The sequence below is a fragment of the Bombina bombina genome, chromosome 6, assembly GCF_027579735.1.
Source record: "Bombina bombina isolate aBomBom1 chromosome 6, aBomBom1.pri, whole genome shotgun sequence".
Classification (NCBI taxonomy): Eukaryota; Metazoa; Chordata; class Amphibia; order Anura; family Bombinatoridae; genus Bombina; species Bombina bombina.
In genome coordinates, this window is record NC_069504.1 from 302589561 (window position 1) to 302607082 (window position 17522).

The following is a 17522-nucleotide window of genomic DNA, read 5'->3' on the forward strand; positions in this document are numbered from 1 at the left end:
ATACTGTAGTCTACTAAGTTTGCAAAATAATTATGTCTAAAAAAAAGAATGTTCATACCTTAATTAAAAAATACTGCTATAGCTAAAAAATGCTAACCATCATCTAAACCTTCAGCAACTCGTAATCTTTTTACTGTTGGTGTGTATATATGTATATTCATCATGTCTTTATGTGCGTATATATAGCACAATAGACTTGCTCGACATATGGTCGCCACAAACCTTCAATTTCTAAAAAGAGCAATATCTGCGCAGAGGAATATCTGCGCAGCACAATAAAACAAGGTATGCCTATATGAATATAGATAACAAAATAACAAGAATATTGCTTTGAGCAATGATACTTTTTTATTGGACTAACTATATATACAAATAGTTAGTCCAATAAAAAAGTATCATTGCTCAATGCAATACTCGTTATTTAAGTCACTGGACTAACAAGGCTACTCCAATCAACGTGTATGAATATATATATATATATATATAAATATATGTAATCTCCCCCAAAAACAACAGACTTATATAACATTAGCCTAGCGCCAGCTTTCAAAAGCAAAGTATTTCAGAGATATTTACCCAAGAAATTAAATTTTACAGACCGCCGCTCCTGGCTCTACTGAGTGGGTCTGTTTTTTACCTAAGCGCATCGGGAAAAGCTGTCTAGTCACAGCACGCCTGATCGCATCATTAAACTGAATGTAGCTCGCTCCCGCTATAGTCTGGTAGCAAGCAACATTCAGTTTAATGGCGAGATCGGACACACTGCGACGAGACAGCGTGCCCGATGCGCTTAGGAAAAAATAGACCTACTCAGTAGAGCCAGGAACAGCGATCAGTAAAATTCAATTTGGTAGGTAAATATCTCTGAAATACTTTGCTTTAGAAAGCTGCGCTAGGCTGTTGTATAATTCTGCACTTCTATGTGTGGGTTTACTGGCCCTTTAACCCCCCAAAATGGTTATACATAGTAGAAACACCACTCGGGACTCACAGGTCACTGCTGGTCCCACAACTCAATAAAATTAAATTCTATTATATAACCATGATTGCTTTATAACACACACTGCGTTGTTACAATGATAGCCATCGCTGCGCTCATCGCAGAAAACTGGAAAGTGATTCTACAAAAACGCTTAGTATCATGTGACCACAGCAGTCACGTGACTCATGTGACGTCTAAGGATCCTTTAGAAAGATAGGATCTAGCCGCTACCGTGCTGGAAGATGACTGTTTAAACACGTCTCTTAGCAACAAGATTAGTCGTTTTCTCTCCATCAGGCCTGTAGATGTTTTTGCAGTCATTTTCCGATTTGGCGAGCAAATATCCGACCGCATCTTGATGTAGCCAAGCATATTCTTAAATAAGAAAGTTGGGTTTCAGGGAAGTTTAGTGGTGGGCGCTTCAGGGCATATGTCCCCGAGTAAACATGTCAAGATAGAATGCGCACGAGTAAACATGCCGCAAACCAGCACTAACTGACCTACAGACATACATTCCTCATGAATACTGGACACAACACTCACGTCATACAAGCACTGGAGTTTGCAAGGGCGCACAAAACAAAAGCTTTTGTCAGTGTATACTGCAAGAGATCTACTGTTTTAAGTAGGTGATTAATCCCTGGATCCTGCACCAGTTTTTACTTTATCCCGGATTATATAGGTAAGTCAACGTTGGTCTGGTAGACAAAAGTATTCTCCTAAACAGTGATTCTGACTGCTGTCTCGAACAAAATCTTGGTTTGTGTTTTTTTTTAATGTGTGTTCATTACTATATGTACAGATTTTCAGTTTCATAAGTATAGTAATTGTATAATTGCAGTGGTTTCTAAACTTTCCATAAAATATTTTGATTTTACTCTCTGTTTATATACTGCCCAGTGGCCAGAAGATGAATGCTTAAAATTTATTGGCACTGTTCCCTATGATGGTATTACCTTGAACAAACAGTTATTTGAATTATGTATGTAATCAAAGCTGTATATGCAACTGTTGCAACACTTCAGCACTCTGTCACTCAGACCTTCCAACTGTCCCTATTTGAGGGGGACAGTCCCTAATGCCTTGTTTCACTGTCTCTGAGGCTGCTATATGTCCTGATTTGCCTAATTTTCCTTAACTCCATCCATAGACCACACAGACAAGCCCACAAACCAGTTAGACACCTACATGATCCCACCTGTGACCCCTACCCCTCCCAACATAGCCCCAACCAGAAACAGCAATGGCCCTCCACATATGATGCTGAAGTTAGCTCCTTATTCGGCCAGCTTCTTATTCAAAGATTGACGTTGGCTTACCATTCACTCAGCATCTTATTCAGGTTAGCTTCTTATTCATGGAAGTAATTATTTATTAAACAACAATTAGCAAAGTTAAAGTGAAGGTAAAGTTACATGGTTTACCACACATCCAGGCATTGTATGACATTAACATATCCAGATTGCTATATTATTTTTTTTATAAAAATATTATTAACAGTTTTATTCTTATTGTTCTAATTCCTACCGTTGTCTAGCACGCTCCGCCCACCTTCCACTTCCTATCTCTCTTAGTGAGTTTATGTATAGAGCGGTCCCAACCACTCTATACGTAGCTGCAATGCGCGTTCACAAGCACCGAGCGCATTGCCCCTCCAATGGCAATTCAGCTATTCATTACCGTTTCATCATATTGAAAATTCTCAATCATACAAAGTTATTTTTGTTCATGGATAAAACGATTGATAACATTATTGTGTTATCAATCCGTTTTATCCATGAACAAAAATAGCTTTGTCTGATTGAGAATGTTCAATATAATGAAACTGTAATGAATTGCATTCTAAGTGTAAGGCATTGCGATAACTTCAGCACTCGGCAGCACTCACTCAGGCAGACTACAACGCAGAGGCTCTGCTCTTCTGTGCACACGCTGAGGGAGTCTCCTAGCACTGAACATGAATACCGCGCAATCCTCAGACACCCGTGCTGCTCAGGCACTGGCAAGCTTGTCCAATCAGTGCGCTGAAAAATTGACGTATCCGTGGTAATTTCTGTTTATTACAGAAACCGGGTAGGCGCATGCGCGCATCGGGAACGCGCAACTTGAGGCATAAAAAATGTCACGCATGCGCAAATCGATCTATACTCTAATGACGTAGCTGCCCGGCCGCCTAACGGCCAGAAAGTCAATTGGGAGATCACACAACGTGATCAGGACCTAAAAAAAAAAACGGGTTGAATTGTAACTTGTAAAAAATTATATTTCATTGCTGATAAAATGTATTTAGAACGAACTTTCAAAAAAATCATGAATGAAACTACTATTGATTTTACATTAACTATTTAACTAAGTGTAGTGAAGCATGTAACTTTACCTTCACTTTAATATGATATTAATCACGAAAATGTGGTACCAAACGTGGCACCATAATTTCCTTTCATTTCAATGGGAAATTCTGAATAAGGAACCAAGCTTTTACTCTTGGCTCACTCTCATTTGGCTTGTTTTATACTAATTGGGCATCCCTCTATATAAAAAAAGTCAAAATTAGGTTGAGCCAAATGATATTGATCATAAAATATGGCACCAAACCTGGTACCCTAATTTCCATGCATTTCAATGCAAGATTCTGAATAAGTAACCAAGCTTTTACTCTATTAAATCCATCTTGGCTCACTCTCATTTTTCTTGTTTTATGCTAATTGGGTATCTCTTTATATAAAAGAAAATTCAATCTTGCCCGAGCCAAATGATATAGATCATATAATATGACACCCAACCTGGTACCCTAATTTCCATGCATTTCAATGGGAGATTCTGAATAAGTAACCAAGCTTTTACACTATTAAAACCATATAGGCTCATTCATATTTGACTTGTTTTATACTAAATACACACAGAGAGAAGCACGCTCACAGGAACGAACAACCGGCTCAATACCATTGTTAGCCTGTTCTATGGCGATTTGCAACCTGGTGCAGCTTCTTTTTAGCCCAGTAATGCTTTACACAGAGTAGAACTTTCCTGTAGTATATCAGAGTGATCCCGCATATTACGGTCAGTCCAGCTCCAAAACACCAGGCAATTCCTCTCTGAACAAGGAACACAGCAACCCCAGACGATCGTTTCGGCCTTCATTGGGCCTCGTCAGTAAGCTGTAGTCATATTCCTCTAAGCACACTGAGCAAGGAGGACACATCTGGTTGCCCCTTTTTCCCTTAGAGAGACTAAATACACACAGAGAGAAGCACGCTCGCAGGAACGAACAACTGTCTCAATACCATTGTTAGCCTGTTCTATGGCAATTTACTACCTGGGTGCAGTTTCTTTTTAGACCAGTAATGCTTTCCTGTAGTATATCAGTCTGATCCTGCCTATTATGGTCAGTCCAGTGCTGAAATACCAGGCAATTCCTCTCTGAACAAGGAACACAGCAACCCCAGACGATCGCTTCAGCCTTCATTCGGCATAGTTCAATCTAGCCTGAGCCTGGATGCTGTGGTCCCATCTTTTATGCCGTATTTTAATTGTTCGGTTCCATATTCAGAGTTTCCCTTTGAAATGCATGGATGTTAGGGTGCCAGGTTTGGTAACATACATTTTATAATCAATATAATTTGTCTCAGACAAGATTCAACTTTTTCCTATAGACGGATGCTCAGTTAGTAGAAGATAAACCAAATTTGGGTAAGCCAAGTTGTTTTTTATAGAGAAAATGCTTGGTTTCTTATTCAGAATTTCCCATTGAAATGCATGGATGCTACAGTACCAAGTATGGTGTCTTATTTCATGATCAATATCATTTGACTCAGTCTAGATTCAACTTTTTCCTATAGTGGGATGCTCAATTAGTAAAACACAAGCAAATCTGGAGGAGCCCAAAAGGTTTTCATAGAAGGAATGCTCCGTTCCTTATTCAGAATTGACCTTTGAAATGCATATATTAGGGTACCTAGCATGGTGCCATATTTTATGATTAATATCATTTTAACTTTTTTTATATAGAGGTATGCCCAATTAGTATAAAACAAGCCAACTATGGGTGAGCTAAGATTTTTTTTTTCATAGAGGAAATGCTCAGTTCCTTATTCAGAATTTTTCGTTGAAATGCATTGAAGTTAGGTTGCCAAGTTTGCTGCAATATTTTTTCAGAATATAATTTGGCTCAGGGTAGTTTGATATTTTTTTCTATAGTGGGATGCTTAATTAATAGAAAACAAACCAAATCTGAGTTATATAGAGGTATGCCCAATTAGTATAAAACAAGCCAACTATGGGTAAGCTAAGATTTATTTCATAGAGGAAATGTTCAGTTCCTTATTCAGAATTTCACATTCAAATGCATGGATGCTAGGGTGCTAAGTGTAGTGCCATATTTTATGATCATCACCATTTGGCTTAGAATTAATTCAACTTTTTATATTCAGGATAGGATGCCCAATTAATATAAAGCAAGCCACATTTCAGTGAGCCAAGATGAAAGCTTGGTTCCTTTCTCAGAATTTCCTATTGAAATGTAGGGAACTTACTGTGCCAGGTTTGGTTTCATATTTTATTATCAATATCATTTGGCTAAGGCTAAATTTAGCTGTTTTAACTAGAGGGATGACCAATTAGTTTAAAACCAGCCAAGAGTAATGATGTTTTTCATAGAAGAAATGCTCTGATCCTTATTTAGAATATCCCATTGAAATGCATGGATGCTAGGGTTCGATAATTTATGATCAATATCATTTGTTTCAGACTAGATTTAACTTTCCTATAGAGGGATGCCAAATTTGTGGGAAACAAACCAAATCTGGGTGAGCCAAGATGGTTTTCATAGAGGAAATGCTTGGACCCCTCTCAAACAGCTCTCTTCCCTCCCCCACCCCCCAAGGGTCAACCCCATCTTAAGTACTGGTAGAAAGTCTGCCAGTATAAAAATAAAAGTTTTTTTTAATTATATATTTTCTGCAGTTTGGAATCCACCCTTACCACCCAACCTCCCTGAGCCCCCCACAAACAGCTCTCTACCCCTCCCCCTATACCTATTTGCTGGCATCTTAGGTACTGGCAGCTGTCTGCCAGTACCCAGTTTGCTCTAAATTTGTGTCATTTTGTTAAAAAATAAACCCCCCCCGCTATTTTCGTAGTATAGCAGCCCCCCCCCCTCATTAGCATACCCCACTCCCCCTTCCAGATCCCTTTCAATACAACGATCCCACATAGGATCCCCCTCTCCTCCTTCCCCCTTCACACCCACTTCCCGCCCGCCTCCTCCAGCGATGGGCTGCACCCACCTACCTCCCTCCAAGCCCTCCCACGCCACCGATAAGCGCCATCGCTGCCTAAAGGGTATTGCAGGATGCCTCAATATCGAGGGATCGCTGTAATACCCTGAGAGCATCTGGAAGCGATCACAATTGCTTCCAGTACTCAGTTTAACTGAGGACGTGCTATTTAGGTCGTTGGTCCTTAACTGTTGTTTTTTTGAGGACGTACATAGCATATCATTGGACGTTAAGGGGTTAATTTATGATCAATATCATTTGGCTCAGGCTAGATTTCATTTTTTTTTTATATAGTGGGATGTCCAATTAGTAGAAAACAAGCCAAATCTGTGTGAGCCAAAAAGGTTTTAAAAAAATAAATGTTTTTCTTATTCAGAATTTCCCATTGAAATGAATGGACATTAGGGTATAAGGTGCGGTGCCATATTTTATGATCAATATCATTTGGCTCAGCCTAGATTAAACTTTTGTATATAGAGGGATGCCCAATTAGTATAAAAGAAGCAAAATATGAGTGAGCCAAGATGGTTTTAATAAAGTAAAAGCTTGGCTACTTATTCAGAATCTCCCATTAAATTGCATGGATGCTAGGGTGCCAAGTTTGATGCCATATTATATGATCAATATTATTTGGCTCAGGCTAGATTTAATTTTCTTATATACAGGGATGCCCAATTTAGTATAAAACAAGCCAAATGTAAGTAAGCCAAAATGGTTTTAATAGAGTAAAAGCTTGGTTTCTTATTCATAATTTCCCATTGAAATGCATGGATGCTAGGGTACCAAGTTTGGTGCCATATTTTATGATCAATTTGGCTCAGCCTAGTTATAACTTTTTTTTTTTTATATAGAGGGATGCCCAATTGGTATAAAACAAGCCAAATGTGAGTGAGCCAAGGTGGTTTTAATAGAGTAAAAGCTTGGTTACTTACTCAGAATTTTCCATTGAAATGCATGGATGCTAGGGTGCCTAGTTTGATGCCATATTATATAATAAATATAATTTGGCTCATGTTAGATTTGATTTTTTTTATATAGAGGGATGCCCAATTATCATAAAACAAGCCAAATGTGAGTGAGCCAAAATGGTTTTAATAGAGTAAAATCTTGGTTTTTTATTCAGAAATTCCCATTGAAATGAATGGATGCTAGGGTGCCAAGTTTAGTGCCATATTATATAGGGCTGCCCGATTAATCACGGTTGCGGTTTTAAACCGCGATTAATTGCTGCGGTTTAAAAACCGCGAGAGTACGCCATTTTTAGCTCCGCCCAGAAGTGACATTACTCGCCCCATGTGAACAGGCATAGCGGCGACTGAAGAGAAGATCCTGAGCGCACAATTGATGTGTCTCCCTCTGAGCAGTCAGCGTTCCTGGGATGGTCCCGGGGAGGAGGGGCGGGAGATAGACTGGGATGGAGGTGTCTCTAGCAGGTGGTTGGTGGACTGGTGTTACTGTAGCATGAGAGTGGCCCATCGGAATTAAGCACCGACACAACACCGGCTTTTTGATTATAGGCGGTGCTGTGGGATCATGATACTTCCTGTTCTGTCACTACAGTTCCTGTGAGCCCCACGTCTTCACATATGAGGGAAAATATTAATTTGTTCTAATGTTTAAAATGCACTGAGGTCCCTGGGAGGCAGCTGAGAGGCTAAAACGCTAATAAAGTACCGCTATTTATTATTATGCACTGTGTTTTAATTTGAAATAGTATTTTCTAAGCTGCCTCCCAGGAACCTCAGTGCATTTTAAATATTAGAACACACTAGTTTGGGCTGTGCATTGCTATAACAACATATGTTCACATTTTTAAAGTGAACATTTTATAAGTTAGGCATTAACAATAGAATTATACAATAATTGCTGCTTATTAAGACACCATGCTGCCTATTCACATCTGCTGAAGAAATGCACACTAAATCAAGCTAACCATACTCTCTCTTCTAATTTCAAGTACCGTATGTGAATATATTCCTTGTCAATCTGCAAAGTATTCACTGCACTCTGTTTTTTTCCTCTCCTGTAACTCTATTTTGGTATGTGAATATATTCCTTGTCAATCTGCAAAGTATTCACTGCACTCTGTTTTTTTCCTCTCCTGTAACTCTATTTTGGTATGGGAATATATTCCTTGTCAGTCTGCAAAGTATTCACAGCACTCTGTTTTTTTCATCTCCTGTAACTCTATTTTGGTATGTGAATATTTACATAGAGCAAATGATTTTAGTTTGTTAACCCTTTCCTGACGGGGTTAAAGTGTCTACATCGAAACAACTGTTCCGATGTAGACAAATTGAAATCACGCGATCGTGCACACGATCACAAGATTTCAATTATTGGACCAGGTCTGGGGGGCGTCCCTATAACCCTAGGAACGCCCTCCAGACTACGATCAAAGCTGAGAAGATCAGTAGGCTTCAGGACAGCCGTTGGCTATGACGTTCTATTCCGTCATAACGGCTTTAAAGCCCAGTGTAATTATGACGGAATAGAATGGCATAACAGTGTTAAAAGGTTAATTTAGTCCCACATTTGTTGTACTGTTATCCAATGTCTTACTTCTAATGTTTTGTTAATTGCCATGTGATGCTCAATCCTTATCAATACTTGCTATTATTCTAAAATTTATACCTCTCTTATGCCACAGTTTTAACCCCCTCCAAATTTTATTGTCTGTTTACTTAACATCTCACCCTGACCAGACCAGAATTGGCCTTTCCAATTGTCTTTGATTAGCAATCAACTAAATTTAGTGGACTCAGCTGACTGTCCTGCCTGCATATATTTCACACTAGTTTGGGCTGTGCATTGCTATAACAACATATGTTCACATTTTCAAAGTGAACATTTTATAAGTGAGGCATTAACAATAGAATTATACAAGAATTAAGTGGACATTTTATAAGTGATGCATTAACAATAGAATTATACAAGAATTAAGTAAACATTTTATAAGTGAGGCATTAACAATAGAATTATACAAGAATTAAAGGGACACTGAACCCAAATTTTTTTCTTTCGTAATTCAGATAGAGCATGTAATTCTAAGCAACTTTCTAATGAATTCCTATTATCAATTATTCTTTGTTCTCTTGCTATCTTTATTTGAAAAAGAAGACATCTAAGTTTTTTTTTTGTTTCAGTACTCTAGACAGCACTTTTTTATTGGTGGATGAATTTATACACGAATCAGCAAGGACAACCCAGGTTGTTCACCAAAAATGGGCCGGCATCTAAACTTACATTCTTGCTGTTTAAATAAAGATACCAAGAGAATGAAGAAAATTTGATAATAGGAGTAAATTAGAAAGGAGCTTAAAATGTCATGCTCTATCTGAATCACAAAAGAAAAATTTTTGGGTACAGTGTCCCTTTAAGCGAACATTTTATAAGTGAGGTATTAACAACAGAATTATACAAGAATTGAACAAGGATTGGGCAAGGGATAAGACACAAGGCAAGTACTTATGTAATATTATGTTTTATGTACCTCCTTGTTTCCTTATGCAATTGCTACTGTAATTATGTGTCTAACTGGTTCCCACTTTTGTAAAAATGCTCAATATATTCATATTCATTTACCTCTTGTCTCTATAACAACTACATTATTCAATTACTCCTTCTCCACCTGCACTGTTCATTAGCCCATCTCTCTTAAACTCACCTTACTTTTGTAATCATGAACTTTACCTATTCCTAAACACTCTCTCTCCCCCCTGCAGCTCGTCTCAAAAGCAGTCTCACTACTGCAAATCCGTATCTCATCTCATGTCACTCTCCCTCTTGCTTTTACTTACTGCTGGTGACATCTCCCCTAATCGTGGTCCCCAACCACTGCCTAGCTGTGCACATCCATGTGTACCATCCCATAGACTCGGAAAACAAAACTCTGCAAACCTTACTCACATTCCTCTTGCATCAAAAGCCACTACCCCTTTCACTTGCGCACTCTGGAACTCTCGCTCTGTTTGCAACAAGCTCACTTCTATACATGACCTCTTCATCTCCTGCTCCCTCAACCTTTTGGCCCTAACAGAAACCTGGCTCTCTCCCCTAGACACAGCATCCACTGCTGCTCTGTCACATGGGGGTCTCCACTTCAGCCACACTCCTAGGTCTGGTAATAGACAAGGAGGTGGTGTAGGTATTTTACTTTCTTCTCATTGCACCTTTCAACAAATACATCACATCTATTCCCTCACATATCCCTCATTTGAAACCCACATGATTTGCTTATTCTCCCCTCTCTCTGTACGTGTTGCAGTCATATACCGACCCCCTGGCTCCTCAACTCAATTTCTAGATCACTTGGCTGCCTGGCTATCTTATTTCCTTTCCTCAGACACCCCTGCCCTCATTATTGGCAACTTCAACATCCCTTTTGACAATCCCACTGCCTCTTCTGCAACTCACTTCCTCTTTTGGTTTGTCACAATGGACTGATTCTCCCACTCACAAAGACGGTCACTCTCTTGACCTGATCTTTAGCTATCAATGCACTCTCTCAAACTTCACAAACTCCCCCTTTCCTCTTTCTGACCACCATCTCCTTACTTGCAACATATCATCCTTCCCTACAACTCTCCCTCCTTCTACTCCTCACACCAAACGTCACAGAAGCATTATGTCTGTAGATCAGCAACAGCTTGCTAATTCCCTCAAACCTCTCCTCTCATCCTTCTCCTCCTTTTCCTGCCCTGAACAATCTATCTGCCACTAGAATTCCACCCTTATATCCGTCCTTGACAATCTCTCCCCTCTTACCATAGCTTGGAAATCACACACTCATTCTCAGCCCTGGCATACTCCTCCGACATGGTATCTACACAGATGTTCCCATACTGCTGAACGGCACTGGAGAAAATCTCGGAGTTCAGCTGATTTTCTTCATTACAAATTCATCTTGAACTCCTACTATTCTGCCCTTAATCTCCATAAGCAACACTACTTCTCTTCTCTTATCTCTAATCTTTCTTCAAACCCAAAAAGGCTGTTCTCCACTTTCAATACTCTTCTCCACACTCCCCACCTCCTAATACAACTTCTCTGTCAGCTCAAGACTTTGCCAGCCACTTCAATAACAAAATTGACTCCATCAGAAATGAAATCAGCTCTCAACATAATTCCATTCTCTTCCCCCCCTCAAATGCTCTCACTCAACCACAACCCACATAACCTTAAACTTAGCTCTTTCTCCCCTGTTACTGAGGAAGAAGTTTCAGCACTTATACTGCGCTCTCACCTCACTACCTGTCCCCTTGACCCTATCCCCTCACAGCTACTCCCCTCCCTCTCTGCTACCCTTACCCCTATACTAACACACATTTTCTCTCTCCCTCAGCACCAGTATATTTCCCTCATCGCTGAAACATGCACTGGTCACACCTATCCTCAAAAAACTTTCCCTTGATCCTACCTCCACATCTAACTACCGCCCTATTTCCCTCCTCCCTCTTGCCTCAAAGCTTCTCGAAAAACTAGTATATGCACGCCTATCCCATTTCCTCACATTAAACTCCCTTCTTGACCCACTGTAATCTGGATTTCGTTCCCATCACCCTACAGAGACAGCTATTGCTAAGGTTACCAACGACCTACTTACAGCAAAATCAAAAGGCCACTTCTCTCTGCTTATCCTCCTTGATCTGTGTGATCTTGAGAAGTGTAGCCTTCTCTGGGGCCTCTGCCCCGTCACCACATTCTGTCGGAGTACCGCAAGGCTCTGTGTTTGGTCCCCTTCTCTTCTCAATCTACACGTCATCACTAGGTTCCCTAATAATAAAGTCCCACGGTTTCCAATATCATTTGTATGCTGACGACACCCAAATCTTCTCTGCACCAGACCTATCTCCTTCCTTGCTAACCCGTGTCACTAACTGTCTTTCTCACATCTCTTCCTGGATGTCCTCTCACTACCTCAAGCTAAATCTCTCCAAAACTGAGCTCCTCATTTTCCCCCCTTCTTCCAAAATCTCCACCCCCAATCTCTCTATAACTGTTGACAACTCCATCATTATTCCTACCCCGCATGCCTGATGTCTCGGGGTAACATTTGACTCAGATTTTTCTTTAACTCCTCACACTCAGTCCTTGGCTAAAGCCTGCCGCTTCCACCTTAAAAATATCTCTAAAATTAGACACTTCCTTACACAAGACACAACTAAGATTTTAATCCACTCTCTCATTCTTTCCCACCTCGATTACTGCAACTCTGTCATCTCTGGTCCCCCCAACTGCCGCCTAGCTCCTTTACAATCCATAATGAATGCCTCTGCCAGACTCATCTTCCTTACACGTCGCTCTTCATCTGCTGCACCTCTCTGCCAATCCCTTCATTGGCTTCCTCTTGCCTCTAGGATCCAACACAAAATTCTCATTCTGACATACAAAGCCCTTAACTGCACTGCTCCCCCCATATCTCAGACCTTGTCTCCAGATACTCCCCCTCCTGTCCCCTTCGCTCTGCTCATGACCTCCTACTCTCCTCCTCTCTGGTTACCTCATCACACTCTCGTTTACAGGACTTCTCCAGACTGACTCCCATCTTGTGGAACTCTCTGCCTCACCCCACAAGACTCTCCCCTAGTTTTGAAAGCTTCAAGTGCTTCCTATAGACTCTACTGTTCAGGGATGCATACAACCTATGCTAACCTTACTTTATACCAGTTCCACTCCTCCATTGCTATCCCCTGAACCCCCTTAGCATGTAAGCCTAAGAGTCCAGATGTTTGTAGATCACCTTTTAAGAGCTGACTACAACAGTGCAACTCTTGGCAGGGCCCTCTACCCATTTGATCCCTATAATTGTTTTATTGTACTCCCCCTTTGTTTATAGCGCTGCAGAATCTGTTGGCGCTCTACAAATAACCGATAATAATAATAATAATAATAATAATTAGAACAAGTTAATATTTTCCCTCAGATGTGAAGTTGTGGGGCTCACAGGAACTGTAGTGACAGAACAGGAAGTATCATGATCCATCCCACAGCACCGCCTGTAAGGAAAAAGCTGGTGTCGTGTCGGTGCTAAATTCCGATGGGCCACTCTCATGCTACAGTAACACCAGTCCACATGTGCAAAATTAAGGTGTTATAGTAATTTATAAGAAAATCGCAATTAAATCGCAATCGCTGTTTTTTTTTTTTTTAATAAAAAAAAATAATTTGTGATCCCCCCCATATCGCTCAGCCCTAATATTATATAATCAATATTATTTGGCTCAGGATATATTTTATTTTTTTATATAGAGGGATGCCCAATTAGCATAAAACAAGCCAAATGTGAGTGAGCCAAGATGGTTTTAATAGAGTAAAAGCTTGGTTACTTATTCAGAATTTCCCATTGAAATGCATGGATGCTAGGGTGCCAAGTTTTATGCCATATTATATGATCAATATCATTTGGCTCAGGATAGATATCATTTTTTTTTTATATAGAGGGATGCCTAATTAGTATAAAACAAGCCAAATGTGAGTAAGACAACATGGTTTTCATAGAGTAATAGCTTGGTTACTTATTCAGAATTTCCCATTGAAATATGTGGAAATTAGGGTACCAGATGTGGTGCCATATTTTATGATCAATATTATTTGGCTTAGGTTAGATTTAACTTTTTTAGATAGAGCGATGCCCAATTAGTAAACAAATTAGGTTTTTTTTTCTTTTAGTGAAACATTTTCTGCAGGTCATTTTGAAATAAAAATCAATTTAAATTAGGCAGTTACACTAAAGCACCAGTTCAATTGCATTTCAAATTAGCTGCAGACAAAATAAGACATTTTGTTAATTTTGTAAAATGTTTCTTGAATAAATTTGTTTCCTTTTCTAACATCAAAAAGTAGAAATGTAGTAATAAAAAAGGTGCCTTGCTCACAAGAACATCTTACATTTAGAAGTCAAAGCTTTGCAAACTGGGAAAGGCTAGGGGGCAGGGCTGAAACATCCCTGAGAGCCAGTCAATAATCAGTGCTCTGCTGTTTAACAGCGCTGCTCCATATTTAACTGTTCTCTTCAAACAGCACTTTACTCTGGATGTACTGTATTAAGGAAAGCTCTGTTTGAAGAAAACAGTCTAATATGTGGACCAGCACTGCAAAGTGTAGGTGCTAACAGTTCCTGCAAGTGTCCCATACTTTCTGCAGACATGCTGCATTTTCTGCGATGACATCTAAGATCACAGCATGTTCTGCCTCGGGGCCTGACAGATCCGCAGATACTTTACTAAGTTCAAGTGAGAACAAGTAAATTATTTCTTATGCTTGACAATAATGGTGATTCTCAGTGACATTGTGCAAAGCATCCTTAGTATTTGTATTTCATACTTTTGTTTGTATATGTGCCTATTAATCATTTGTTGACTTGTTGCTCTTGTTATGAACAAGTTTAAAATAAGGATAACTTACAAAGGCAAAGGGCAGGTAAGCTGATTCATGTTTTTATTTGTTTTCTAAACAAGCTTTATTGGTATTAACTTGAAAACAAAGCAATAGCCATTGTAATCTATACAATAACACAGTGGTTGCATTACGTATTACAATATCACAATATTTATATTACAGCAATTCACTGGTCCTAGAAGTTTTGGAGTGACAATCTGCTAAGTCAAGATCTGTGCAAATGCAGTTTTTAGTTTGTTGCACTTTCACAAGAAGAAATCGGTCTCTGAAAAGAGCCAAATGCCACCAACTGCTGCCTTCTTCTGCAATAGGCAGCTAATGAAATTGTTGAATGAACATGCCTAGTTTAAAACACAAGCTAGATGTTTTATTCACTTTATTTAAAAGGACATAAAACCTTTCATGGTTCAGGTAAAGCATACAATTTTTAAATAATTTTCAAACAATCAAATATCTTGGTTTGTTGAAGGAGCAGCAGTGCACTACTGGGAGCTAGCTGAATACATTGAGTAAGCCAATGAAAAAATACATATATGGACAGGCACCAATAAGCAGCTAGCTCTCAGTACTGCATTGCTGTTTTTCAAGCCTTCCTAGGTATGATTTTCAACAAAGGATATAAAGAGAATTAAGTAAATTTGATAATAGAAGTAAACTGGAAAGTTGTTTAAAATTGCTTGCTCTATTTGAATCATGAAAGTTTAATTTTGACTTTATTGTCCCTTTTAATCTTTAAAATAAATTTAATATTACTAAATCAGGAAGGATGAATTTGTCACTTCCTTTACTAATACAAAAAACGTAGATAAAGTTTGGTATTCTTTATATTAACTTGCATATTATACATTTTTTTTTCTAAGGTGGAAACCTTCACATACATCAAAGATGCCAACTTCTGTGGATTGGGGGAAGCTCATGAGAGTGGACCCAGATGTTCTTCCCAGTCAAGAAAGGTTAGCTGATAAAATGCTGACATCCATCTCAGAGGTAAATTGTCACTTTGGCATATAATTGGCAAAATAGTGGCTGCAGGGACCACATATTAAGTCTCAAGTGTATCTGTGTGTACCTGAAATAATAATAAGTCTGCCTAATTCCAGAGGGCAAACAGCTGATTTCATCATACAGCTGACATAATGAGGCTGCATAGGCCATCTATTTGATTTGAAATCTTACTTGGGCATATTATCTGGTATAATGGGAACACACACCTGGCTGAAGCAAGTAGTGGGTGGGTGGAGCATGACTGGTGTGGGACTGGAGGCAGGGTAAAGGGGACCCTTAACCATAAAATTGTGTTTAGTTGTGTGGGATAGAAGTGTGTATGGGGATGACTGTGTGGAATGAGAGTGAGTGTGTGTATGTGGCCTTGTGGATAGCAGAATGTATGCAGTTAACTGTGTTGAGTTGCAGCAACAGGCCTTGGTGTGGCGGTGGTCAGGCTTTCTCCATTTTGTTGTTTGTATTTCAATGCTCAGTCTCATCCTATATTGAACAATCAGAAATAAGTACTTTAAGATTCTGTACAGTTTAATCCATCTTTCTCTTGTTAAGTGTATCCAGTCCACGGATCATCCATTACTTGTGGGATATTCTCCTTCCCAACAGGAAGTTGCAAGAGGATCACCCACAGCAGAGCTGCTATATAGCTCCTCTCCTCACTGCCATATCCAGTCATTCTCTTGCAACTCTCAACAAAGATGGACGTAGTAAGAGGAGAGTGGTGTATTATAGTTAGTTTTTTAACTTCAATCAAAAGTTTGTTATTTTTAAATGGTACCGGAGTGTACTGTTTCATCTCAGGCAGCATTAGAAGAAGAATCTGCCTTTGATTTCTATGATCTTAGCAGAAGTAACTAAGATCCACTCACGTTCTCACATATTCTGAAGAGTGAGGTAACTTCAGAGGGGGAATGGCGTGCAGGTTTTCCTGCAATAAGGTATGTGCAGTTAATATATTTCTAGGGATGGAATTTGCTAGAAAAATGCTGCTGATACCGGATTAATGTAAGTTAAGCCTTAAATGCAGTGATAGCGACTGGTATCAGGCTTATTAACAGAGATACATACTCTTATAAAAGTGTAATATAAAACGTTTGCTGGCATGTTAATCTTTTTTATATATGTTTGGTGACAAAACTTATTGGGGCCTAGTTTTTTTCCACATGGCTGGCTTGATTTTTGCCTAGAAGAAACAGTTTCCTGAAGCTTTCCACTGTTGCAATATGAGTGGGAAGGGCCTATTTTAGTGCTTTTCTGTGCAGCTAAAAATACTGACAGAGACATTCAGCTTCCCTCTGCATGATACAGGACATCTCTGAAGGGCTCAAAAGGCTTCAAAATCGTGTTTGAGGAGGGTAACAATCACAGTAGACTGTGGCAGTTGTTGTGACTGTGTTTAAAAAACGTTTTTGTCATTTATTATTCTGTTTTTGTTATTAAGGGGTTAATCATCCATTTGCAAGTGGGTGCAATGCTCTGCTGACTTGTTACATACACTGTAAAAATTTTGTTAGTGTAACTGCCTTTTTTCACTGTTATTTCAAATTTTGTCAAAATCTCTTAAAGGCACAGTAACGTTTTTTATATTGCTTGTTAACTTGCTTTAAAGTGTTTTCCAAGCTTGCTAGTCTCATTGCTAGTCTGTACAAACATGTCTGAAACAGAGGATACGTGTTCATTATGTTTAAAAGCCATGGTGGAGCCCCATAGGAGAATGTGTACTAAATGTATTGATTTCACCTTAAACAGTAAAGATCAGTCTTTATCTATAAAAGAATTGTCACCAGAGGGGTCTGTCGAGGGGGAAGTTATGCCGACTAACTCTCCCCACGTGTCGGACCCTTCGCCTCCCGCTCAAGGGA

The 17522-nt window shown here is 39.3% G+C and overlaps 1 protein-coding gene across 1 annotated transcript in view; it reads left to right on the forward strand.

Moving 5' to 3' along the window:
* The first annotated feature begins 1236 nt into the window (after window positions 1-1236).
* The window catches only part of CEP290 (centrosomal protein 290), an 862077-nt gene continuing 845791 nt past the window's right edge, over window positions 1237-17522 (forward strand). Inside the window, 2 exon segments of the mRNA XM_053716925.1 lie at window positions 1237-1664; window positions 15519-15645. Coding sequence (XP_053572900.1) covers window positions 15544-15645 — 102 coding nt within the window. The 5' untranslated portion in view covers window positions 1237-1664; window positions 15519-15543.